This window comes from Gymnogyps californianus, chromosome 21, assembly GCF_018139145.2.
Source record: "Gymnogyps californianus isolate 813 chromosome 21, ASM1813914v2, whole genome shotgun sequence".
Classification (NCBI taxonomy): Eukaryota; Metazoa; Chordata; class Aves; order Accipitriformes; family Cathartidae; genus Gymnogyps; species Gymnogyps californianus.
The window spans coordinates 4,652,776-4,679,357 of NC_059491.1; the positions used below are offsets into that span (position 1 = coordinate 4,652,776).

The following is a 26,582-nucleotide window of genomic DNA, read 5'->3' on the forward strand; positions in this document are numbered from 1 at the left end:
ACAGATGGTTTTCCAAAGTCATGACTAGCACTACAGAGTAGAACAGGACAAGCAATAAAGGAAGAGGTGAAGTCCCTTCTGCCATCGTCCTTATTCCCTAGCAGTGTTCTACGAGGCTCCCACAAGTTTCAAACCAATGCTTTTTCAAAGCGGTTTCCCAGCTGCAGGAACAGTCAGTGCATTTCTTAAAAGCATGCCAAGAAGTTCACATAGCAGAGCAGTACTCCTGTCATACCTTTGGTGCTGGTGTTATTTAGCTCTCTCCCCAAGAACATGTGAGACTATCAACACGTTATTGGAAATTATTTTGAAAGATTGTATTAATCTTAGTTAAACCCATGTTATAGAAGTACTGAAGCAATGGCAGACCCAAAAGGACATGACAATTACTTAAAGTGCCACTTCTTGTTGACAGTTTCCCTAAGACACATGATAATCAATCATATTTTACTTCTCAATTCCACAGTTATTTACATGAATCCCAGAAAGCTTGCAGGAATCCAGTACCACAGAAATGGTAAAGACAAAAGAGGATATATGTTACCCATGACAGTTGCTAACATAGGTTGGATTGATCAAATCACTTAACTTCCTCCCACTTGGCCAGCCTTAATGCACCATTTGATTTTTTGATTCAGGAGAAAGACCTAGAAAGCTAGCTATGCTCCTCCAGTTGCCCTCAATGCTTGGGAACCAAATCTGCTGCTCTTCCTCCCAACCTCAGCTTATCTTAATACAAGAACTAATACAACTCACAAAGGGAATGACCAATCTCCACAGCATCACAGCTCTGCTTCATGTGAAGCAACACACAGCAACAAAACACAGGATGGCAACAGAGACAGATTACAAAGAAATCAACAGTAAGTAAAGCTTCATCACAAGGATTTTAAGGCCATTGGTGAAGTGCAGCTGTTTTTCAGGACAGCAAGAGAGCTGTTCCTCTAGTATAATTTTTAGCAGAACTGATTCATCTTAATGTCAAGAGAAACTTGGGATGAAGTATAAGCTAATGCAACAAAGTATACCATTTTACCTGCCATAATTGCTGGAACTGCAAGGAGCATGCATCGGAAAACAATTATTGGTTTCTCCAAGTCACAAGATCTAGACACTAGAACACAAAGCTGCTCTGAAATTATTTGTAACATCTGCTTCTGGGGTAGTATGACTTCATCAAGTTATAAGTAATCTCACTCCATTTTCCACACTGGTATTTGTGAAAGTGAAGCAGTCAAAATAGCTCTAACTGCAAAGATGCTGTTTCTAATACAACTTGAGTAACATGAAAGGGAGTAAGCCCATTTATAGGGAACACACCACTATACTTCAGTATTTGCTTCCACCTTCCTTGCCTCCTGCCATCTGTCTGTCAAATGAAGGAAGCTTGAACACTAAACTAGAAGAAACTGCCAGACTTCATAGAACCAGTTTCTAGTTCCACAATAAACATAAAATCATATCTAATTATGATTTAAGATCTTACTAGAAAAAGCAAGTTAAACCTCAGTTTACTTCAAGAATGAAACTGAATGGTACTCTAGCCTCATCCCCAGAACCCTGCAGGATAGCGCACATGTATATCAGTCAGCATTTGCTTTGTCATTTTTTACTCCCTTTTTTTTTTTTAATGCAAGCTTACATTCTTTGTTTTTATCAGTAAAAAAACACCACCATCAACTCCTGTGCCTGAACTGCACCTAGAACAAGAAGAAGTATAGGGTAAGACTCATACACTCAGCCAAAAACTTTTAGTTTATGACAACTAACATGATAATTTACTTAATTAGTAGGCGACATTTCAAAGCTGTTGACTAAGTTCCCTGCTTCACTTGACATATTTAGCTGAAGGCAAAAACAAGACTGTTTTCCTGTTGGTACCTCACACTAGAAGAGAAATCAAGTGTCCTTTCCACTGTACATCTTTCCTTTCCCCCAATAGTAAAATCAACAGTGACAAACACACTGAAGATTCATTTTTGCTAGTATAATCAGCATCAAGGGTTTTTCTGGTTTTGTCATTTTTACAAGTTCCTTTTATGCATGATGTCAGTAAGAAAAAAATCTAACAAAGAAATAAAGAACTCAGAGCAGGCAAAAGTAAACATAAAACAATGATACTATATTTCCATGTGAAAAAATATGCAAAATTGCCAGCAACCCTGATGTCATATCCTTTGCACATTGAAAACATGAGAAAAGAGAAATCACTCAAAAAAAATTTTAAAGGTAATAAAACATACTGCAATACACTTCCCACATAGTTTTGCAAACAGCTTTAATGTGTTGTACAAGACCAATGCTGACAACAGAAGCTTCAGCTTTTGTTGTTAATATCCTGAGCAATTAATGCAACTCAGCAGGAACTTACTGCCCAGAATGGCAACTATCACATTGTAATTCCAGTCAGACACAAAAGCACCTGCTAATGTGCAAGAGTAGTACCACTGTGGCTTAACCCATTGCTAGAACCTGTTAACTACAAATCCATAACTCCTTTAAAAGAAAAAAAAAAGGGGGGGGGGGGGGGGGGGAGAGGCGGGAAAGCACGCTCACTAATACCAAGCACTACCATGGACATCAATACTGAAGGAAGTCTACACGTTCTCCTTCACTATGGTCTCACAAAATAAACTTGTAAGGAGTAAAATGGAAAACTTGAGTAAGAAACCTTGGAAAAGGAAGATATATTCTGATAGCAACAGATAGAGGGTGATCTACATCTGTAGACTATGCATTGATAAGAAGGACAGCTTATTACATATTCAGAACTTCCATAAACCAACAACGGCAAGATGATCAGCAGTAACAGTTACCTTTTCCAACTATCCTGCTTACACTACCCAAAGCACTGCAAAGTCCAAAACAAGCATAGGTGCCCTTTGTGTCGAACAGGCAGCAGCTTCCTGCTCTGCACCGCGTAAGCAGCAAGTGGTTTTCTGTGCAGCTACAGCATACCGGGAAGGAACATGTTTAACCTTTTAAGCATACAAATTCAGATAAAAAGGGGCAAATCACAACTCCAACTAATTTGTTCTTGTACAGGTCCCTGACTTATCATTTTTAAAGAATAAAGTGCTAAAGCATTCATAAATGTTATTTTATATTTTTCCAAATCAAACTTCTCATATTGGTCTAGTCTCTCTTTGCATCCTCAGCTGTCAGTCCACCGATCAGCTGAGATACACAGGCTACCACAAGTCAGCCCGCGTGCTTCCATTTACACAGCTGTGCTACATAAAGCTAGAAGTAAAGGCACAGCCAAATTTAGCTTCCCAGGAAAAATTTGACTTACTGAGCCACAATTTCCCGAAAACACTCAACTCAAAGTTAATATTTCTGTGGGTTACAAAACCTTAAGATGACATAGACCACAACTTGAACTCTACAACCCAATTAACTAAGTCTATACCAAAGATAGATCACTGTCTTAATAGCAAAACAGCTACTATTTCAGAAGCTAAAGATTTACTTAGAAGGAGCAGGGAGCTACAGGAGGAGATACAGACTAAGAAATATTGCCATCTCACTGGAGAATGGGGCAGGGAAAAGGAGATGTGAAAATTTTCCTTACCAGTTTGAAGTCTTGAATGCTGCAGATGAAATACGGGGTATTCGGCCGGCGACTTTCAATATATACGCAATCTTTAAAAAAAACAAGATTTTAAAAATAATGGAAATTAACTTCTGTACCTCCAAGAAAGAATATAAAAACAGGATAAATTAAAAAACAGCTTAAGCTTAGAAAGAGCCACCATTTAATTTGCAAAACATGTAATTTATTCCGAGTGTGATCTTAAAATAGCAACTGGATGCTTTATGATGATAAATAAGGGAATTAACTGTATAAAAATTAACTTTGATTTGAATAGACATTTTGCTAGAAAAACAAAGGAAGTCATATAAGACCATTCTGAATCTACTTAATAAAAATGACCAGGTCACAACCTATGAACCAGATCAAAAATAAGACAGGAAACTAATCAGATCTTTTGTGGTTAGCTTGCTATTAAGAACCTAGCACTAACATATTTTCTCTCCTAATTGTGAAGAAAACCAAGGCAACCAATCATAGATGAAATGCAGCAAACTAAATTAGATTTACCTCAGGGAAGGACTGGGCTTTCTCAAATTATATTTGACATGACAGAAACTGAGTAATTATTTTTGTTTGCTTTTGACAACTGGACTCTACAAGGTTGCTGTAAAATAAGGTCTGTTGTATTAAAAACAGTCTTGGCAATAACCACAACAAAAGCAGTGCCTCAGAACAGAATTACAGCAAGGATGGGAAAGAAGTGCCTGATTAACGACAATGACCTTAGAAATCAGAAAATTCACACACAGCTTGCTAGAAGGCAAAGATGCTACTCCCAAAGCCAAACAAATATTTAAAGGACAGTAATTGTGTTCTCCTTTCATACTGACAGGTAACTGCTATTCAAAAGACAGAAGACACAAAGAACACCAGCTGTTCTATGAATGATTCTCCATGAACCTTTTTATATTTGTACAGAAAAATTCCAAAGTCTTAGAGTTTTATAAGACATGTCTCAAAACACAACTAATACCCTGCTTCATGTCTTGTAAAATCTAAAAGTTGTTCAAGACAAACATTTTCTAGTTCTCGTGCTCCACAAAGAGCATTCCTAAGGCTGCATTGTCATTGTTTATAGCAATAAAACATCTTTCTGCGGAAAGAAAAAAGAAACCCTTCATTAATCATTTGAAACCCAACCTGTACTCGGGAATTCTCTCACCACTGAGAGTTAACTCAGATTAATTTAAAAGAAACTAACTTAGCAGCTATTTAGCAGGACTACATTAGGACTATCAAAAGTGAAGGAAGAGTCTTAGTAGCTACATCAACCAAGCTGGAAAAAGGCCAGGGATTTCAAATCTATAGCACTTCAATATATGCCAGAATTACATGGTTGTGCATCTGATTTTAAGTGTGGCAGCAGTATAATATCCTGTTCTAATGAGAGACAGAAGTGTACAGTACCCATCTTCATTAATTTCAGATAACTAATGTTTTGCCAGGATCAAAGCAACTTTGCTGGCAAACCAAGCTTTAAATGCACTTCGCATCTTCCCCCAAATTCTGCACTGCTTGTTGCAATCATGCAGGTCTGGACTTGCTGCTTTTGCCTACAAGCACAGTCATACCCAGCAACACTAGATTATACTAGTATTCCAGTAAAACACCAATGTCTTCACTTCATGGACAGGAAATTGTAGCCTGAAGTAGTCAGGCGACAGGCTGAGATTTTAGAGAGTTGTGTTTTTGGGTTTGGGTTTTGGTGGTTGTTTTTTGGTTTGTTTGGGGTTTTGTTTTGGTTTTTTGCTGAAGCAAGATTTGAGTTACAGTCCAACACTTTGTACCATAAAAACTCTTCCTACATTAGGACGTTTCATAGCCACAGAATTTGGGTTCTGCTTACACCAGAAGATGTTCCTCTCTATCTCAGTGGTAAGACCAAGGGGAGAGAAGAGTGGGAAATAGTTCTAGCTTTTTCTACCAGTCATTTAAAATTACAGCATGAAATTATTTTTTCTCTATCTTCCTTTTCTGTATCTTCCCTTATCTTCCTAAATTCTGTTTTCAAATGATCTCTACAAGCTTGCAAGCAGCCCTTTATTTTGTCCCACATCAGCAGTATGTCAAGGCAATGCAGTCAAGGTTTCTAAAAACAACTAGTCCCCAAAGAGTTACAGCTGCAAGCTAGTACACTGTTTCAGATGCAAAACTGTTCACCTCCAGCAGTCCTCATTATAGGCACTACCCATCGAATTAACACTTTAACTGCAAAACCATGACAGCAGAGCAGTACCTCTTTTCCCCAGTAGGCTATAAAATAATCTCTACATACCAGTCTCAAATTAAGCATGCTGATCAGTATAGCTAGAATTCCACATTCAATAGAAGGAATTCAAAGGCAAAGGTATTTCTCAGTTATACTGACCCATGATTGCAATCTAGACTGGAAAAGATGCTGGTCTTCAGGTGGTTACAAATCAGGTTGAGGTCAGAGCACATAAGTATCAAAGTCAGGCAGGTCACCTTGACTTCTGCAGAAGAAAGTCTTCTGAAGAAACTCTTCAAATGACAAGCATAGCTCACTGTGGTCTACATCCCCAGAGAGTATGAAGGCTAGCAAACAGCTAAAAGCAATTACTTCAACTGTCACCAAAACCTTTCTGTGAGAACTCAAGTATCAAGGGCTTTTAAAACAGAACTGGGAAAAAGTTACTTAGACCACCCTCTTCAGAATAAACTCCATTTAGCACAAATACTACCCAGGTGTGACTAGATTAGGCAATTCCTTGAATTAAAAAACTAAATCCACGGAGCACAAGTTCACAGAACAGATCACCTGCTCAGGAGCATCTCACAACCAGATGCAGAAAAGTATGAACTGAGGGCTAAGTGACAGCAACAGTGCACAAAGGGTGGCCTGAAAAGTAGACTTCAACAGAGAGCATCTGCATCCTCTCATATGCTTGCGCCTTGTGAGCATCTGCATCCTCTCAAATGCTTGCGCCTTGTAACCACACAAGGAGTCACTTCCTGCTGGTTTATCACATAACCGCGGTAACTATCTGAAGCAAAGCCTGTAAATCCAAGTGTCAAATTTCTACCTGCAAGACTTCGTAAAACAGGCTTCTTCACCACATCAGTCTCCATCTATCACAAACTGCACTGTTTATCAAATGCTGTTGCAAAGTGATTAAGTCAAATGAGCTTGACAAAACAGATTTCTTTTTTTAAGCTGAAAATCTATTGCTTATTTTGTAGTAAGAGTCAAAGACATAGGATAAGAAACTGGATTAATCTGAAATCATAATTTCATCAGCATCAGTGAAGCTCCTCTCCAAGTGTACAGAAGGAATGTAATTACAGCAGAGTTGTGTCCACATTCCCACTAGAAGACACACAAATGTAACAACTCACAGCTTGAGTGTTCTGAACCAGAACTTAGCATGCAAGCTCCAAACCAAGCAGTTCTCCTGATTTTTTTTCCCCCCTCATTAACTAGAAGTTAACATTGTTAAACTTACACAAATTTAATTGAAATCTTTGAGAATTTCTGTTACTGCACGTGCTGGTTTTGGCTGGGATAGAGTTAGTTTTCCCTATAGTAGCTAGTATGGGGCTATGTTTTGGATTTGTGCTGAAAACAGCATTGATAACACAGGGATGTTTTAGGTACTGCTGAGCAGTGCTTACACAGAGTCAAGGCCTTTTCTGCTTCTCACCCCACCAGCGAGGAGGCTGGGGGTGCACAAGGAGTTGGGAGGGGACGCAGCCGGGATAGCTGACCCCAGCTGCCCAAAGGGATATTCCATACCATATGATGTCATGCTCAGCATATAAAGCTGGGGGAGGAAGGAAGAGGAGGACGTTCAGAGTGCTGGCATTTGTCTTCCCAAGTAACCGTTAGGCATGATGGAGCCCTGCTGTCCTGGAGATGGCTGAACGCCTGCCTGCCGAGGGGAAGTGGGGAATGAATTCCTTGGTTTGCTTTGCTTGCCTGTGCGGCTTTTGCTTTACTTATTAAACTGTCTTTATCTCAACCCACGAGTTTTTTTACTTTTACCCTTCTGATTCTCTCTCCCATCCCACTGCGGGGGGGAGTGAGCGAGCAGCTGTGTGGTGCTTAGTTGCCGGCTGGGGTTAAACCACGACACTGTAATAAGTTTTGATTCATTACAAAAGCATCCACAAAAATAGCACTGAAATGAATTCATGACTTCTCAGGCCACAAGTTCCAAAAGCCTTTTTTACATGAGAAGCACCACTACTGACCTTCCCTATACTTGCTCTCAGTTATAGCTCCATGAGTCCTGGCCTATTTTGAGAACTTCTGCACAGCTCTTTTTAGCATAAAAATGCCAACAAAAGTAAGAATTTCACTGCAATACAGCTGGCATCTCCTTACCAGGTGTCCACCTGATGTAAACCCCAACTAAATGGAGAGATAATAACAAAGAGAAGAAGGATAATGGAATCAACTAAAGACTGAAACAATCAACACTGGAAAGGCAGGTGTTTAGAGACATTTTTGTGCTATAAGCATTAAACAAAGTTTTAGAGCAAAGAATTCTAAATTTTAAAACAAAGTAAAAGGAAATGGTGAGAAAGAGTTAACTCATATATTGGATTTATTATGAATCCTTAATACCACTCTAACGTTAGAGAGAGGAGGAAACATGGTCAGGAGCACAATCTTTCCAAAGTGCTAGTGCTAACCAAGTATTTACTAAATACAGTGATTTGTCTTAATTATGATGGCATCACAGGAAACTATGCTATCTAGCAAGGCTACATAGGTATCTATGTAAGTAGTATCAGTTTGAAGTTTTCTGCTGCATATTTCCACTATCTATAATGTGACGAACCAAATGTCTTGCACCAGGAGCCTCAAGAGAACTAAAATCTTGGGGTTTTTTTCTTTTTTAGTAAGAAAATAACAGTAAACAGTTTTATATAACAACCTCCAGTATCTCTGTAGAATCAAGGAGAACTACATCCATTCATTTCAAGTACGACTTGCCTTTTTCAAATGACCAATTTCAAGTTGTGTATTTCCTAGCTAGGATAGTAGCAACCGTTGCAACAGCAAACATATGTACATTCTAAAAGCTTGAAATATCATATATGGAATCAACCAACACCAGAACAACAGTAATCTGTTTGACTTGTAACTCACACTTACATAGCACTTTTCATCCAAAATCCTGAAAATCCCACAGAAGCAATTAAGTCAGTCTCTCTTGGGAGGTAAGCATCTCAACTACCTTGCACCAAATGCATCCTCTTCGTCTCCTTGCATTGATACAGTATGATTCAATCCACTTCATTCAGAAGCTATAGCAATTTAACCATATCAAAGTATTCCTGCACCATTTTGTTAACCCAGACTTCCTTGGCTGATCATTCCATTTAGACAGCCCTCTACTCACTCAAATCAACTGCTCAGTATCCCAGGTGAATCAGCCATTTACACAATGTTACACCACTCTTTGCAGGAAGTTTTTCAGGGTTCACTGGGGAACGTGTATAAAAAGCTACAAGATTTCAGATGCAGAAGACACCACAACTTCCAAGATTTTTTTCTTAATATCTCAGTTTTTCATGCCTCATTTTCAGAGTGTTACCAGACAGCACACAAATAAGCATCCCTCTGAAATGGCTGACAAAAGAGAATCTGGCATCTACCATGGATAAAGCAAACATGTTGACTCACTAGTACGTTGCATTTAAGTAAGGCACTGCTGGCTGGCTGCCTGCCAAGATTTAAAACAAAGATGACATTCAGTTAAGATGTCTCCAAAGCAAGAGGCCATACAGATAAAAAACCCAAGTTAATCCAGGTACAAAGCAATGTCATGAACACTAGAAACTGGAAAAATGCCAAAAGGAGAACATTTATGGATGCATTCACATTAGCCACTCAAAACTCACCATCAAGAGCAATTCCCTTCATTTACCAGCAATCCAAAATACAAATAGGTTATTTTTAAGAACAGCTTCGATGTGGACCCAAGCAAAGACAAACTGCGTATCATTCTTCTAATGCAACAAACCTGCGTAGATAAGACTTATGCCCATGAAAAATACAGAACAGCCCCTCCTTATCCTTAGCACACTGGAATGTGCTATTGCACCCTTTTTCTCCACTGATCACATAGTTCTGGAACATTTTTAGCTCTACATAGCTGCAGAGAACTTCTGCATAGACTTAGACAACTTCAGTCAACTCTCATCACTATTGCTCAGGCTGCTTTGCGTCCAAGCATCTACTTCCACTTTGTGACAACTACAGAAGATGCCCTATTTTTCATAAAGAAACAGCTAAAATACTTAAAATCACAAAATAAAGATGCTCCTCACACAGACAAGTTTACTTGCTTCTGAATTCTTTTAATGATCAGCAGGTTTATATAAACTGAGTGACATGTACTCTCTTCACACTAAATGGAAGTCTGAAGCCTGAGGCTGTCAGCCTAAAATACAGTGAACCCATATGCACTCTCCCTTCAGACACCTGAAAGAAATTCTGGTCAGTTATTTCAACATCTATTATTCTAGAAAGGAATTCACCATACAGGTACGTTTCAGACATCTATTTGCTCCTGCAATATTAATATTCATTTCTACCAACCTTAACATTCAATCCTTTCCACTCAAAAAGCCCAACAAAAAAAATCAAACTGACTATAAATTTCCTAATTTAAACATGTCATCAATTGAATGGCTCAGTGTCATGTCTATTGAAGTTGTTCTACAGCAATATATATTTCCTAGCCCCCTGATTTTCAAAGAAATACTATCCAATACTCAAAATGTTACTCATCTCACTACATGGAATTATGAACTGAGTGGCCCACAATTGTAGTTAAGCCACTCCACTTTATGCCTACTCATCCAAGTCGAGTAAGTCACTAGTTTGCCCTCTCCGAGTGTACTACGTCAGAGAGTGGACTTCGTTGCAGCTATTGACATTTGGCAGCTTGAGGGCAATACGTGTTTGCACAGAAATCCTGACAAGATAAGTTCCCTACAAAACGATATACAATTCAGAAGGCCAACAAATACGACCACCACTACACTGGCTCCACATCCAGTGCTTGCTCTTCACTGTTCTATGACAGTCTTCCTCCAAACCCCAGGTGACTAAAATCCAGTCTCACAAGAGGCCCTGGCTTAAACATACGGAAGTTAATTCCACTATGCATACTGCACCACCATTATTCTTTCACTTACCTTCTCCCTGTTCCCTTTAACTTGCCAGATAGTGGTAACCTTAAAGTGTGCTTCTTAGCCTGTATTCTGTCCAACTCCAAACCCTTCAAGTCTCCTTCTCTTCCCAGTAATTTTTTCTTTTCTAGTCCTTATTACAGGTGCATCAACAACTACATTCTGTGTTGGCTGCTCTGTCATCTGAAAAGATCCCTTGAAAATTGAACTTAAGGATATATTTTGCTAGGCAAGGCTCATGACCCCCTTTATAGACAGAATCGTACCACTAACAGAAAATGAAAGGAGATGCCTGATTATCTACATTGACTCAGTGAAAAATCAGCAAAACAAAAAAATTACTGTAAAGTAAGCTATAGCATGAAATATAGCAAGCAAAAATTGTTGCTCTGAACATCCTTACACACTTACCAAAGTATAAGTTAACTTCTTTTACTGAAGGATAGCCACCCTTGCATCATCCTGCATTTATTAGTAAATAAGAGCAAGCACGAAGCAAGTAACCACACAGGAAATTGGTGTGCTATACACTCACACTCTGGCTTTCTCCACAGCAAGATAACATCCATATGCCAACTTGCAAGGGCCACCTCAGACAAGTTAACCAGCTGATCTGTTATACCACAGAGTTTACTGGTGACAAACCAGCAAACTCTCCAACAGAAAGAAAGAGAAAAAAAAAAAAAAAAAGGCTTTCCATAACCTTTGCCACTACGATGGCAGAATAAAGAAATCTTAAGTTCCCTGCACAGCTAGTGGTATTCACTGCCTGTCTCCGACCATGAGTGCATTTGCTTACTTTCCTATTTTGTGTAAAATGTCCCACTGGAGATGAAGTATTTCTATGACACATGGTACAGAGTCATTATGCCTTTGGGCTTGTGATACTCACCAGATGTGTCCTAATTCTGAAGGGTTACATTAATATTCCCACACTAAATGTTGCTTTTCAAATTAGAGCTTCAATATGTGGACTTAAAGATATTTTGGAAAAAACCCAGCCACCTCACTTTTCTGGACACATGAACCTTTATCAGCTTAAATGCTGCAGTTTATGTAGTAACCATCTTCACAACTAGAATCCTTTTATGTTTTACCTAACGAGTCAACACTTGCATCATCCAAGAAACAAAGCCTTAAGCTCTCTGCACAGCACCACACTTCCAAAGGAAAGATACTCCTTGAAAGCCATTGTCAAGGAATTGTCTACAACTCCCGGCCATCATATGTCAGCAGTCACAAGCTCAGACTTCACAGTGTAGCTGTAAGTAACCAGAGTTCCAATATACATGCATTTCCCAGTTTTGACATTCCAGTATCTTACTGGATTACGCATTCTTTCCCTCATTTTGCTTTCCTTCAGATATTCTATGTCAGAGTTAGAGGTTCTGAAAAATGATATGCCAGATATATGAAAAACACACTCTCCTTAACAGTTTAGGTACAACTTAGGAGAGCTTGTCGGACACCAAGTCTGAATAGTTCATAAATCAACTCTTACATTGTCACAACCAACCAGATGAATCATCAGGCTCATGTAATCAGCAGTAACACATGCTCTACATTCAACCATTCAATCAGTGTGCTAAAAACCATACTTCAGGCATACTTGTCCCTGCAGCATACGTGTACACTCCTGTTTCACATCCACCACTTCTAACTTAATATAGAGATAGCAGTTATCTCAACACTCTCGTTAAGTCTACAGATTCAGTTGCACCAGAGTAGAAATTCATGTGACAGATCTGAGAAATTGTAAAAGAAACAGTGTCCAGGCAAGCCCTGCAAAACAGGTTTGTTTCATCAGGACCATCCTGGATTTTAAAAAAATAAAAATAAAATAAAAATCCAACTGTTTATCGAGATAGAGCCCACTTCTTTGGGAGACAGAGAATTTTATTTATAGACTTTAGAGTCATATATATAAGGACTTGAGAGAGAGGGAGGGAGGGAGACACTCTTTATATGTGTGTATATATATAATATGTATATATCCTGAATACAAGTTGTGGGATAGGCAAATAATTAGAGGATATTTACATCCCAGAATTAATGGATATTTAAATTCCTCCATTCTGGTGTCTAAAATTAAAAGGCTTAGTTGTCCTAGTGCCCTCTGCCAACCAGTGAAGAAGCATGATCAGGCAATTCTTTCTCCAGAAATACCTCTGCCAGAGCCAAAACTAGTGGGAACCCCAAGCAGCAGGGCTCTTCATTTCTATGTCTCAGGTACTTAAATGCCACAATCCTTCACCACCACCACCCAGAACAGTTAAATACGATTAGGAGCACAGTATTAGCAGTTACAGCTCATTAATAACCAAGTGGTACCTTTCAAAGGATCAGAAAAATATTTGCAACGTTCAATGAATTCTAAATGTTGAAATCTGAATTTGCCTGTATTCCAAATGCAGGAAAATTACCAAACCCTTGAAAACAAAGGTCAATAACGGAAACAGACCTCTAACTACAGCAATACATTTGGCATGATGGTTTAGTAACAAATGTAGAAACACAGGGAGGAATGCATTGGGAATGACAAACACATGGTTTTAACTAGAAAAATATTACCACTGACAGGTAGGGAGCTATACAGTTGCTTCTCTTCCCCCCATAGGGCTGACAACAAACAAATTGCTAGTCTGATCTTTTAGTGTCACTTCCTGCTGAGCAGATTTCAAGCAACACTGCTGGCTCCTTGTCAGAAAACAATGTGCTCGAGCCCTGTTCTGCAATAAATGGTTCAACCAATTTACTGTGTTCATTTGAAACTCACAGGAGTATTCCCAATGCCTGCTCTATAGTTCTTATTTGGCAAATGATTTTATTATAAACTAGTATCATAGTGAATCCATTTTCTTTAAGGGGTTTTGCTGCTGTTTAATGGACTGTCAGTATAATTTAGATTTCATCTATTTAAACTCATTCAAGCCTGGCTCCTGATTGTACAATAAATGGAACATATTTCTATTCAACAAAATTAATGACACCTAATTGTAGTCTGCAGTTCCCAATTTTATAAAAGCAACTGTTCTGCAGTTCAGGCACCCAGCTACATGATTTCCCACACCAATTATTTTTCTGTACTTTTCATGCATGTCCACAACACTACACAGTTCTTCTTGCAAGATGCATTCAGACATACTTTGTTAACAATTTTGATACAAAGCAAACATTTTCTTACAGAAAGTAGTGTTACCAAAAAATGCCACACTGAAAGCAAAGACATTGCAGATCCTCAGGGTATCCTACCATCTTGAAATTGTTTTTCTTTTTCAATTAAACAAATGAAAAGGGAGGAGAGGTGGCAATAAGAGTGCAGGCCACTAAAAAAAAAATAATTAAATAACCAGTTAGTCTAAGAGGTCCTTCTTTAGCAACAAATCAGCTTTACTGCACACATGCCATTTAAAACAGTCTTTTCTGATCGTTGCACCTCCAGCAAAAGTTTGCTGGAGGTGCAACATTTGCTCCCAGTGCTTCTCATGATATTTTACAAATGCCTACGTAGCCACCTGGCACGGATGCACTTCAATAGCTCTTCATGGACACTCATTTCTAAAGTACTGTGGAAGACACAAAAGACAAGCAGCACCACAAGTGCACCTCATCGCTACATGACCTCACTTTTTTTAGGTACCCTTAACTTTTTTTTTTATTACAAAATCCTTAATGTGCAAATTACAACACTCCTGAACAGTGGCTACAGATAATTTCTCTGAGACCTTAAACGCAAGCATTAATAATACGCCTTAAGAAACCAACAGAAGAAGTTGTCGCGGTCTACATGAAATCAACTGAACAATCTCCACAATGTCTTCGAATAGTGCATGCAATTGGCCAATACACACAAAAATCTGAAGAGACTGAGGGATCGAGATTCTGTATCACTTGAGATACAGAATCTTTCTTCTCATGCACTTTCCATTCACTTGTGTTTCCCAAGTTTCGGTAATGAGTCAATGGTGACATTAGAAGAAATCAACAGTATACAGTTGGCCCATAAAGCTGTACTTAATGTGAAAACCGGCATCTTTACATGGCTTTGAGTTTAAGAAGTTCTTCTATTGGACCATGCATAATTATAACTCTGTGCTCTAGTAGGCAAAACAAGCACACCAAGAGGACCTGGAAGAGAAAACTCTTCTATTCCCAAGCCCATCACAAACACCAAATGGTTGCTTAACTTCTCTCCCTTAGCTACTCTTTTGATAATTAAAGTGCAACACACTACAATACCTCATCAAAATATGGATGGGCTTTATTTGTGTAGCCCTCAACTAGAAAAAAATTACAGCCATTACTAATTCCCTAGTAATTGGCTCATCACTTCATCTTCCCGATTAGACAAATGGAGAGTAATCCATTTTATAAGTTGTTGGTGTAGCCCTGAACAGAAACACATGTTCAGAAGGGGAAAACTAAATGTGTCACTTGAGCAAGGATGATTTTCACAGAATACTGTATTTCAAATACTGCAGTCTGTTGCCTCAAAGCCTGCTGTGATGCAAATACAGACACTCCCGCCAAGTAAGCTTATGTGATATTCTCCCTATTGTCTGCTAACTTGATATTCACCTACCCGCAAATATCTAGCAGCACTGAAAAAATATCTGTATTTTAAAATAATGTGTATTTTCTGAAAGAAAAAATATTTTCCTATTGTTTAAATTTGTAAATAGCTCTGAGATACAGAACAAATTAGTGCAGCAGCTGTAAAGCTGATCTTACAATAGAAGTGTATTTACTTTGTTTCAACACTGGTGTGTTACCTTTTTTCTTCATTTTAAAGCATAACAATCATGCTAGTATGCTAGTCAGTTGCTTAAATAAGAAATGCCCATTTCAGGATGAAAAAAACATGCCTTCCTCACTATTAAGAAAAGAGGAGTACAATCACAACAGTAAAGATACAAGCATAAATTTTCAAGCCAAAAAACCCCCAAATATGTGTCTACATTTAGGTATATTTCTTTCCTAAACAAACAATACAAATGAAAAAGTCTTAAATCTATATCAGCTTTCATGTACATCTAGCCACTCCTTTTACAGCAGGGTTTCTGATCCTTTCTTGCTTTAAATATTTTTACTGCTTTTGGTAAAAGCATCCATAACACATTTTGGACTTTGAAGAAAAAAGAAGACTAGATAGGTCCATTCTTCCTGCCAATGCTGAAACAAAGCAAAAATATTTCCATTTGTAGCTCAATTTACTCGAGATGCTTCTTTAGAGCAACACATGCTCTGCTACCAGATACCGTTTATACAAAACTATCTCTTTAGGACAAAAGGAAAACCAAAGAAGTTGCCCAAAATTTATGACATTACAGAAAAAAATAATTCAATGATCAGTTAGAAGATATCCAGTTACAGACATAAATACCTTACCAGTGTGGCCCAGAAAGCAGTAACATGAAAATGGAGATAACTTTTAAAGTAGAATTTATTTTCATCAATTCTCAAGTTGTATTTAACCTCTTTCATTCTCTATTCCACTTGGAAACAATAAAAAAAAGCAGTCTCACCAACACACTCTCTTCACTTAGCCTGCTTACACGTAGCACCGAGTGTCAAACCTATACAGAAATATCTCCCTCACCTATGAACTTTCTCCTCCATCCCCCCATCAATACTTCTACAAGACATTTTCACAAAACCTGTATTCCAAAATGAAGCAGCACAGGTTAGTCACAGGATCAAAATTCTGACAGATTAAATTTCACTCCCTCCCTCCCCCAATTTATCAGAAAAATCTCCAGATAAAAGTTAAAGCAATCTTCTGGCATAAACTGCTGTGCTACATGGGAAACTGTAGCATCATTCCCAGTACAGAAGCTAAAAAGAGAATTCAGTTTACTGCGTGCAGAGGTGTTGTCATTATAATTGACCAAACACTCCTTTCACAGAGTAGAAGTAAGAAAAAGGGCTGGTAAATTCATACACTAGAAGTTCAAACTACTTTAACTGAAATAAATTGAGGACAGGCCACAAACAATTACTGCGGCCACAAACTCCACTTTCACTCCTTGAAAACCACTATTTCAAGAAGTTCCTACCCCTTAGTCCAATTTTTCCAAAGTTTTTATTTCTACTGTGTTTTTATTTCAAAATTGCCATTTGCCTAATTTCATAATGGCATGCTGCATTCCCCATAAAGTATTACTATCTTTCTACATTCATCCTCTGCAAAAATAATTCTCTAATGCAGTCTGCAAAACTGCTCATATCTGTGTTCCACAGTTACCCATGGTAGTTAAACCACAAATGTTCAACTATAGCTGTTGTAGTCACACACAAAAAAAATTATGTCAATAAGGTGTTCACGTAAAGTTTCACATTCATCCTGTAACAGCTCCAAAACACCACAGCTTTACAAGGTATTTTTATTTTGCATTACAAGCTTCTCAGGGAACATGCTATGAAGTTCATTTAGTACAGAGCATATGTTTATAGAGTTCACATAATCCATGTTACTTTTAGTAATACTTCATTATAGCAGTCAATGGTAGGACATCTCCTTTTTTTAGTGACCCATGTTTTGTTATGATGGAAACACAGAGGGATGACTCACAGATAAAGTGTTAACAAAAACCTTATAGAGAAAGTCTTATCTAAAATTCTCCACTAGGACAATTCATCTGTTATGAAAACACTATCATAATTTCATGTAATAACAAAGACAATATGAAAAACTACCGGTTAGACCAATATTGACTAAGCAATGTCCTCAATCCCAGATCCCCAGCCCCCAGCCCTTGGTACACTCACCTCCTTAGTGTTGCTCTTCATGATTTATACACAAAAGCCAAACAAAGCCAGAGGAATCCATTTGCTAGATCAACCTTGATCTGCACTTAAGACTCCATCTGTCAAGCACCAACAGCTGTCCATATACAGAGCAATGCCTGCCACACTGAAGGCTAAATATGAACTCAGTAAATGCATTGTCTTTTTTTTTTTTCCCCATTTGGCTTATGTTTACTGCTTACACTAACAGCACATACACAGAAAATTAGTTACATGCACTTAAGTAGTCGATGTATGCTGTCATGTAGCCTTAATTATTTTCTACACTTAATATTATTCACCTACTCACCTGATCTTTAAAAACCACTTTTCATAAAATCTCAAATGCTGAGAATAAAAACTAATTACAACTGCTGTTATATCCAATAGTACAGAAGAATAATAACACAAGTTTCAGCTGCATGTGGAAATAGTTCTCTACAGACTTCAATCAACTTCAAAGAATATCCTTCTGTGATGCTTTTATGCATTTTGTTAACCCTCCTGACACATTTTAAGACTCACCTATTAATCCAGGCCTTTTCTCTGGGTGGTTTTTTTTTTTTTCCCCCTTCTTTTAATTACTGAAGGAGAAATGGGTAAAGAATGCATTTGTTTCCATTGAAACAAAAGTCTTACAGATAATCTCTTCTTCCAAAAAAAGATTGTTATGAGTTATCCTCACCACTATTCACATATGCAGAAAGGTTGAACACACAGTGGTCTAAGTGTGAAAAATAAGGGAACTCTTATAAACACATTAGAAAGCACAGCTCCTGAGGTAATTCCTATTTACAGCAGCTGGAAGTCTGTCACTGAGTATCTGATTATTTCAATGATCTAGTATCACGATGGTAACAGACTTTCGAATGAAGAGGGAAATACAGAGTGCATCATGTTAGAATACATGCTCATTTCAACTATGAAGCCTTTGAGGGAAGAGAAGACCACACATGCAAAAATACGCATCTCCATGACAAATTGGTCAATCCACACAACATGGACAGGAAACAACAGTCTGGCCAAAGACCTCCTAAAATTAAAATGTATGGCTGAAAAAATAATTTTGTTGCATTTCTTCCTTCTGCCCAAGCATAAAATTTAAATTTTAAAACTTCCCAGAAAAGAATTAACTTTTTTCTCCCCAGCTTTCTAGCAGCCCTAAAAAACACTTTCCAGAACTTCAAGGTTTATAGAAAAAAATTCATGTTCATATTATATGTATTTTTATGTTTACTTCTGGCATGGCCACCTTTCTCAGCTGGTAAAGCTGTCAGAATAAATAGAAGGCAGCATCTAGAAGAATGACAAACACATGGGTCAATGTCACATACAAGCCAATCACTGTCAGAGCATGAGCCAAATTTCTGCATTTCAATTTCACCAACATTCAACCCAAAGACCAGTATACCACTTATTAACAAAGTAAACAGAGGGAGGAAGCACTTCTGTTGGGGTTTTGTTTATATATATTTTTATAAAGCTGATGGAGGTTTCTAGATTAAAACAACTATTTCAGCAATTTCCTCAGTTACAATGCAAAACATCTTGGTACAGTTACAATAAAGGGAACATTTAACAATTAAGTACACCAGCAAAAACTAACGCTTAGAAATTTATTAGTCCTAATGCTTGCTAACCAAATTGACAGTGGATTTTAAGATACCTAGAAGAAATCTCAGTCCAACTAGATCTTACATAAATATAATTCCAGTTCCACTGTGATTGGAACTCCACTGGCCACACTCCACAGGACACTGATGTCAGGCCTGCAGATTCACACAAAAGATGACCCACCATCTTTTGTTATTTTCTCACTGTGATAGTGCAATAACCCAACACCTGCAGGCTTCAAATCTGAGCCACTGAAGACTGCAAACTATTTCATAGCTTATGAAGTGCTCCCTTTCAAAAAGGGACACATACTCTATAATCACAGAATGTATCGAAGTGAAAAGATCTCACTTTGATACATCTGGTGACAACTGAGCAGCAGTATTTCACAACAATGCATCCGACCTGCAAATTCAGTCTCTTTCCTTCTCTGATGCCTGTCCAGATAATAGCCTATGGGGTTATGGTGCCTCCTAAACAGCACTCAGGGACAGAAATCTAACAGAATTTTAAAGCGACATCAATCTATAAATCCAGAAAAGTTAGTACTCAAGTTATATTTTCCAGTAGCAATATCTCACTTTCATCCTACTGACAGTGATTTCCCATACCTTAAAAAAAGCAACTAAACCAAAAAGTCCAATAGCTGTCCCAAACAGTGATCACCTAAAACATCTCAAAGTGACAGAGACACATTCCTATTTTTTCATATACTAGGTCAGATGTTCCAGGATCCACATAAAGCTAATTCTGCCTCTTTCCCTGCACCACATCAAACCGCAGTTTCCATGTCTAACACTCTGCACCACTTCTTCCAGCTTCACACAGATCTTAAAACACCTAGAACAAAGAGGCTCTCATGTAAGCTATTCCAAACCAATTCGCTAGAAAACAATAAAGCCCTATAATGCACTACTCTCCCTGCAGAAGCATTTCATCTTGTGTTACCTCATGTTGATTCCTCTTGCTGATGTGCTGTTTATATAGCTACTGATATCACTGTAGAAACAGATCTTCATAAATCCTTTCAATTCCTGAAGATCCTTTTAAATGTTTCTACATAGGCAGAGCAAGCAATATTGTCCTCATCTCCAGGTGGCATATCAAGTCATTGTCTTCTGAGGCTCCACATCAACTTACATCCAACAAAGTTTTTCCAGTCCAGCATTCAAGGTGCCATCATGATGACATTACAGCAGTCTGCTCAGTAGCAACAATACCCTCAGTATTAAGTTCTGGGCCTTTAATATAGCAATACCCCTTCCTGACGTGCTGAACAGACTGAGGGTGAAAGGGGACAGAGACCATACAGCTTCCTCCAGCAAGAAAGGTATGCAAGAGTTCAGAGAACAAGAAGGAAAAGGGCAATAAAAGTATCCACATAACCAGCTATTATTTTGATGTGGATAGTTCTGCTATGTACTTTTTCTGGAATCTTAACCCATTTACTTCATAAGAGTAATTTATTGGGATATTGAAAAGAAAATCTCCATGTTCTTCAAGGATGAGCTGAAGATACACAAGAAAAATACCTCCATACATCAGGTCCATGTAAGACTAAGCAAGTTGTTGCCCTCCAGAACAGGGAGGGAAAAAAAGGTTCTCTGGAACAGTATCATCACTGTCTTTCATCTTTCATTACATTGGCCAGAAATTTAAAGTTACTGACAGCACTATTCGTTTTCCATCACACAGCTCCCTCTTCCAGCTAGGCAAGTCATTCTCTTAACCAAGTATCAAAAGCAGGGCCTATACAAAAGCCGCTATATTACTCGGTGTTTGGAGTAACATGGCACTTGGAAAAAGCCTGGACAGCTGTTCCAAAAGCACCTTAGCCACTGAAGTCCAGTACAATATAGTGACAGCTGTTTGAGTGACAGCACTTCAGTACATTCTTCTATGCAGAAAATCTTACACAGAGACCAATTGTCTAACCCAAACAACAGATGAAGTTATAAAGTTTAGTTTGCACAGCAGAGTATCAAAGTATTCAAATTCACTTACAGTCTGACAATCAAAAAAGTAGAACTGCAAAAAACATACTACAACACAAGACCACCAGTTTTAGAGTACACCCAGTTAGGAGCCATGTGTTAACCATATTGCATGTGCATACAAACTGTATGGGAAACCAACCCTTTCAAACCGCGCTGTACTTTGGCAAAAGCCAGCAGGATAGAAGGGAGTCAATCTGCACTAGAAATGGAAGGAAATTCAGCATTAAATAATCTAACTGAATTTAAGAGGAGAAAAAAGAAAATATCTCTGTCTTGATGCAACTATCTTATACTATCATTTCCTTATGCTAAGGAAGCCTATAAGCAAATCTGAATACACGTCGTACAATAAAAATTAATTTGTTACCATGATAATCATTTTGACAAAAGCAAGGTAAGAACTGCAAGGAAAAAAAAAAAAGAAAAAAAAAAACCCCACAGATCAGATTTGGAAGGAAATGGGAGGGAGGCTGTGGAAACTGAGAGGACAGATGGGGAAGTGGGCCAACAAGCTTTTAGGATAGGCATGTGTGATTTCCAAAGTAGAGAAGATTAATTGCATAGTGTCGTCTAAGCTCTACTCAATAAATTTTAATACATGGTTTAAAGCTACGCATACATTCATCATATCTATGCAAATTAATAAGAACAGTATTTATATAGTAACAATATAGTGTAACCTTTCATGTGAAAAGATTCCAATGATCTTTATTATCTATTTATTTACAGTTTATTTGCTATTACTCAAATACAGCTGCTGAGCTTAGCACAGAGAAAAGTAATATTAAAGTGTTGGATTAAGTACTATACAGCAATGGGGTAAACATAGAATGAGATTTTAACCAAGGACTTCATAGTAAGGAAATGCAGATCTTTAACACTCATCCATATCAGATAAGAGTATTTAAGAGACAAAAAACAAAATCAAACGAATGGAAAGGATTTCCTTTCCTTAAAGTCTAAAAGATGTAAGCTGAAGACAGCTATCCGTTCTGCACACACCTTTAATTTTCATCTTTCTAATCCTTGCTGTGCAAGTCTCATTAATTTAAACTCTCTTAATCCCTCTTAAATTTTTATGTAATTTGTACCCTTAGCTACAAATACATCTCCCTATATGTAACCTAGCCATAAGACAGAAACTAAGACATTCTTCTGTAATAGATACTAAAATTGCCTTAGAATGTATTACGCACTCAGAACATGTATTCAAGATCTCTCTCCTGCTAAGAAATGATGTTTTAAATAACATTTAAAAATCAGTATAGCCAAGTAAGGTTTCAGCTAGGCTCATGTCCCTCCAACAAGCTAGCCAATGTGCATTCTCATTGCTCTCTGCAGTTTTCAAGACAAGAGACAGATGCAAGTTTAAAAAAAAGCACAAAGAGCAAACTGAACAGAAAAGTTTCAATGCTAAGATACATCTCTTATGCTAATTACTACTAATAAAATGTAAACTTTAATAAGCAGATTTTTAAATTACAAAACAGGTATAAAATATCTCAATTATCACAAGTTCTATGGCTTTCCTTGTTCTTTCACTAGATAACCTCCTCCAGATCAGATACAACCACTACCCCTCACCCCCTTTTCTTCAAACAGTGCAGAAAGATGGGCAAAGAGAAAACGAAGCAAGCTGCCTGTGGCCAGCACTAGTCTTACTAGTGCAGACCAGCTTTCATATCCTTTGCCAGATCATGCAACCTCTTCCAAATCCTGCCAAACAACACTCATATAAGGAAGAATTGATCCCCAAGCAGCCAGCTCCCTTATCATTGGTTCTGCAACCACCATCACCAAAATATGCCTGATGAAGTACTCTGCTGGTTAGAGAAGATTGGTCTCCCACACTATCAACCACGTGTGCTCCCTAAAGTCCCAATAAGGCCTGAGTGGTACTTGGCCAGCATTTACAGAGTATTTGCTGCATGCAGGTTCTCCGATACGTCTCCACGCCTGTGCTGTGACTGAGGCTTTACCTTGTGTTTCAGTCCATAAATAGAATCTCCCCCAGTGTGTAATTGCTGGCAAGTGAGAAGGTACAAGCCATAACTGAAGCTCTTGCCTGTCTGTACATAAAGAAAATTTCTCTTCTGAATGGATACTCTCATGAAAAATACAGCATAAACAATCTAAGCTCCTCCCACACTACCAGGATTTACAGGCTCTCTCCCCTCCTTTGTCAATTATCTGGCAAAGGTGCAAACTCTGTATGACTACAGTATGACTCCTGCTGTTCTGCAAATATCCCTCTATCCAAATACTGCTACATCAGAGGTACTCCAAGCACTGCACCTACTGGATAAAGAGTGCTAATACTTCTCCATCCTACTACAGGATAAAATTGAGATCACAAACTGATTTTCCATCTTAATTTTAAGCAGTCTTTTTGCAATAAAGCCAGTGTATCGCGTTGTACTACTGGGCCCACACAACAGCTGTTCTTAACAGATTCTAAATTATTTTTCATCCTCTGACACTGAAAATAAGATTGCCACCAAAGCTGATGCTTTTGCAGGCTCTCTATTGCTACTGCTTAAGCAACAAATATTACTCAGCTACAAGCCCTAACCAAGAGAAAAACATATTTTTTTAATGGTTTGCAATGATATTTGAAGCATTTCAATACATAAGCTATTCTGACAAATGTTGGTAGATGTAAGTGAAAACAGACTCTACAACTTTCATGCGGACGAAGTATGGAATGCAACATCTCCAAAACCAGCAGAATTTCAGCCCATCTGTATCTGCAGCTGATAATGCCCACACACACAACTAGCATTTTAGAGCATTTACAGCAACTACAACTGGACAGAGCACTTAAAACACTTACATCTGTACTCCTACAATAAGATTTTAGTAGTTGAGATATACAGCACCTCATGGAAAAATTGGACAAGATTTTACCTCATTAGTTTCCATGGTTTTTAGTTTGAATCCATCTCTATTTTGCTCCAGCAGTGTCACTACAGCATACTGATCATTTTACAGAAAAGTAATATAAAACCACCAGAGCCCTTAAGCCAGCGCTTAAAACAGTAAAGCCAAACATAACTATTCCTTGTGGTGGAACAAACAACTGCAATCAACACTTTTTAAATGCTGTTTAGCTGAACACAGAAGTTTTTACTCAAAAATGAGGAATACAGCTAGCTGAATAATGTAATTTTCAAGTACCAATTTCATTTTGAGGAAAAAGTTAGCTGGCAACAGCCACAGGTTAGATCTTGAAACCTTACATGAGACCCTAAAAACCTTATGTGAACTTGGCAGTACTTAAGAGGCACATCCAAGACATCCAGAGCACACTGCAAGCTTCTGCTTCTGTCCCCAAAACATCCCGGATACCTGCTGATACTGACACTGTTCTGACCAACAGCTAAGCTGCTGTGCATAGGCATTAGCTAGCTATTAACGAGGGGGGTGAAATCAATGGCATAATAGGTATGAGATCTTAAGTCACCTGATTTATATTTCACAAACAGAAGACAGGAGAGGAGCTCTACAAAGAATCGTATTTGCAGAAAAACTTGTCAGAAAGGCTGGAAGATATTTCTATACGCCACCCAGTCAAATCTCTAGCTCAGATCAGGTCTCGTTTCAAAGTTGGAACAAAGTGCTCCGTGCTTTATCCAATTTAGTTTCGAAATTCCCAGGGACAGAGATTCCATACGATACGCAGATAATGAATGTAGTAGAAAGAAAAAAGGGTGGCTCTTTTTCAAAGAGGAGCTAAGTTCATTTCAACAAATCAGATATTACAAGACACAGTCAAAAGCTTTTGCATGCATATCCGTATTTGTCTCCAACGGAAATGTGGCAACCTGCCCCTAGGACAATCATAATTTAAATTAACAGATAGCACATTGTGCTGTCTGCTGCAGCCAACTAACTGGTAGCTCTGATGCACAGTTACTTTCAAAGGAAACAACATAAGAATTTCTTACCTCCAGGCCTGTATACAACATCATCCTCTGTGATAAAGGAGGTTATTTCACCGTTGTCTGTTCTCTCATATCGGGACTTCTTCTTGGGTGGTTTCTTTTTGCTTTTCTTTGTGGACTCCTCTGTGGTGGCACTGTTGTTGTCATTGTCCTCATCTTCACTATGGTCACTTTCTGCATAATTCTTGGCACCTCCTTCCAACGTACAGCTCCGTCGAGGACGCGAGTTCTCACTCTCCCTCACCTTGTCTCTCTTGTCTCGCTCCTTATCCCGGTCTCTATCCCTGTCCTTCTCTTTGTCTTTGTCTTTTTCTTTGTCTGCTGTCATGATTCGCCACGTGCCTTCTTCTGTCCTCTCACGGCTGGGCCTCCGTGAAAGGTAGACAGTGAGCCTGGGCTTCAGTCTTCTGAATTTCTTACTCAAATCCAGGAAAAATTCAACCACTCCAACAACCCCAGCGTTTTAAAAAGGTTCTTGAAGGGGTAGGGGGGGAGAAAGAGGGGAAAAGCCCATGTTAATATTCAAAGTTCTTTCACTGTCTGAAAATAAAAATTAAAAAACAAAGAAAAACCCACATCCTAAAGCAATTCAGTATGGAAAACACAACACAGTAAAATACAAGGCAGTCTTTTGAAGCATTCGTAGAAATGATAACTTATGAAGTGTCTGTAAAATGTTTGAAGCTATCTCCATCCTCAAAAAGATCTCACAACTCCTTAAAAAAATTCTTTTGTTCTCTACAGAAATATAACAACTTCTTGGATGTGAAGAGCTCACTGAAAACACATATTATTTTATACCTGAAGCTGAATAGGAAGCATGCAAGTGAAAAAAAAATATTTAGGAACAGACAAGTGCAAGAAAGGAAGAGTCTACAACTTTTTTCCTCAAAGCAAATGAAAAAGTTTAGCAAATGGCTGTATTGTTTTACATCTCAACACCACTAGCAACGGATGCCCTACAAAGCTGGTACAGAGTAAAGAATGCCATCTGCCACCTCCAGGGCAATCTGTTAGGAAGTCTTCCCCTACCCTGCTTTTCCAAAAATAGAGCTAACCTGTAATCCACAGATTACAGGAATGAATTGAAACCAAACCAAACCACAGTAGTTACAAGTGCACTAACAAAATCTGCTTTTCCATATATCAAAAATACAGCCTTTCATGCATGCTCTACCAATAACAGAACACATGGAGTTGGATTTTATAACTCATCACCTTCACACATTCAGTTTTCTGCTGGGGAATAGGAAAGGAAGAGATAATCCTATGTTTTTACTTCCCTGATCATTTAATCAATACAGTTAACAGCAACTGCATCTTTTTTTTCCTTCAATGCAAGTTTAGATTTTAAAAAATCAGACTTGCTGTTAAAAGAGTATTTGCAAGCTGGGACCAATGGGCCAGGATCCTCAAACTACAACCAAGTGCACAGAACAGTTGCCTACTGTCATGGTTTAACTCCCGAGGGCAGCT

At 38.3% G+C, this 26,582-nt stretch overlaps 1 protein-coding gene across 3 annotated transcripts in view; it reads right to left on the reverse strand.

Moving 5' to 3' along the window:
- The window catches only part of RERE (arginine-glutamic acid dipeptide repeats), a 256,805-nt gene that overhangs the window by 154,121 nt on the left and 76,102 nt on the right, over positions 1-26,582 (reverse strand). For all 3 annotated transcript variants that reach the window (XM_050909265.1, XM_050909263.1, XM_050909264.1), the window contains exons 2-3: positions 25,110-25,580; positions 3,575-3,645 (exon numbers count right to left, since the gene is read on the reverse strand). In XM_050909265.1, the coding sequence (XP_050765222.1) occupies positions 3,575-3,645; positions 25,110-25,434 (396 nt within the window). In that variant the 5' untranslated portion in view covers positions 25,435-25,580. The remainder of the gene's footprint in view (positions 1-3,574; positions 3,646-25,109; positions 25,581-26,582) is intronic.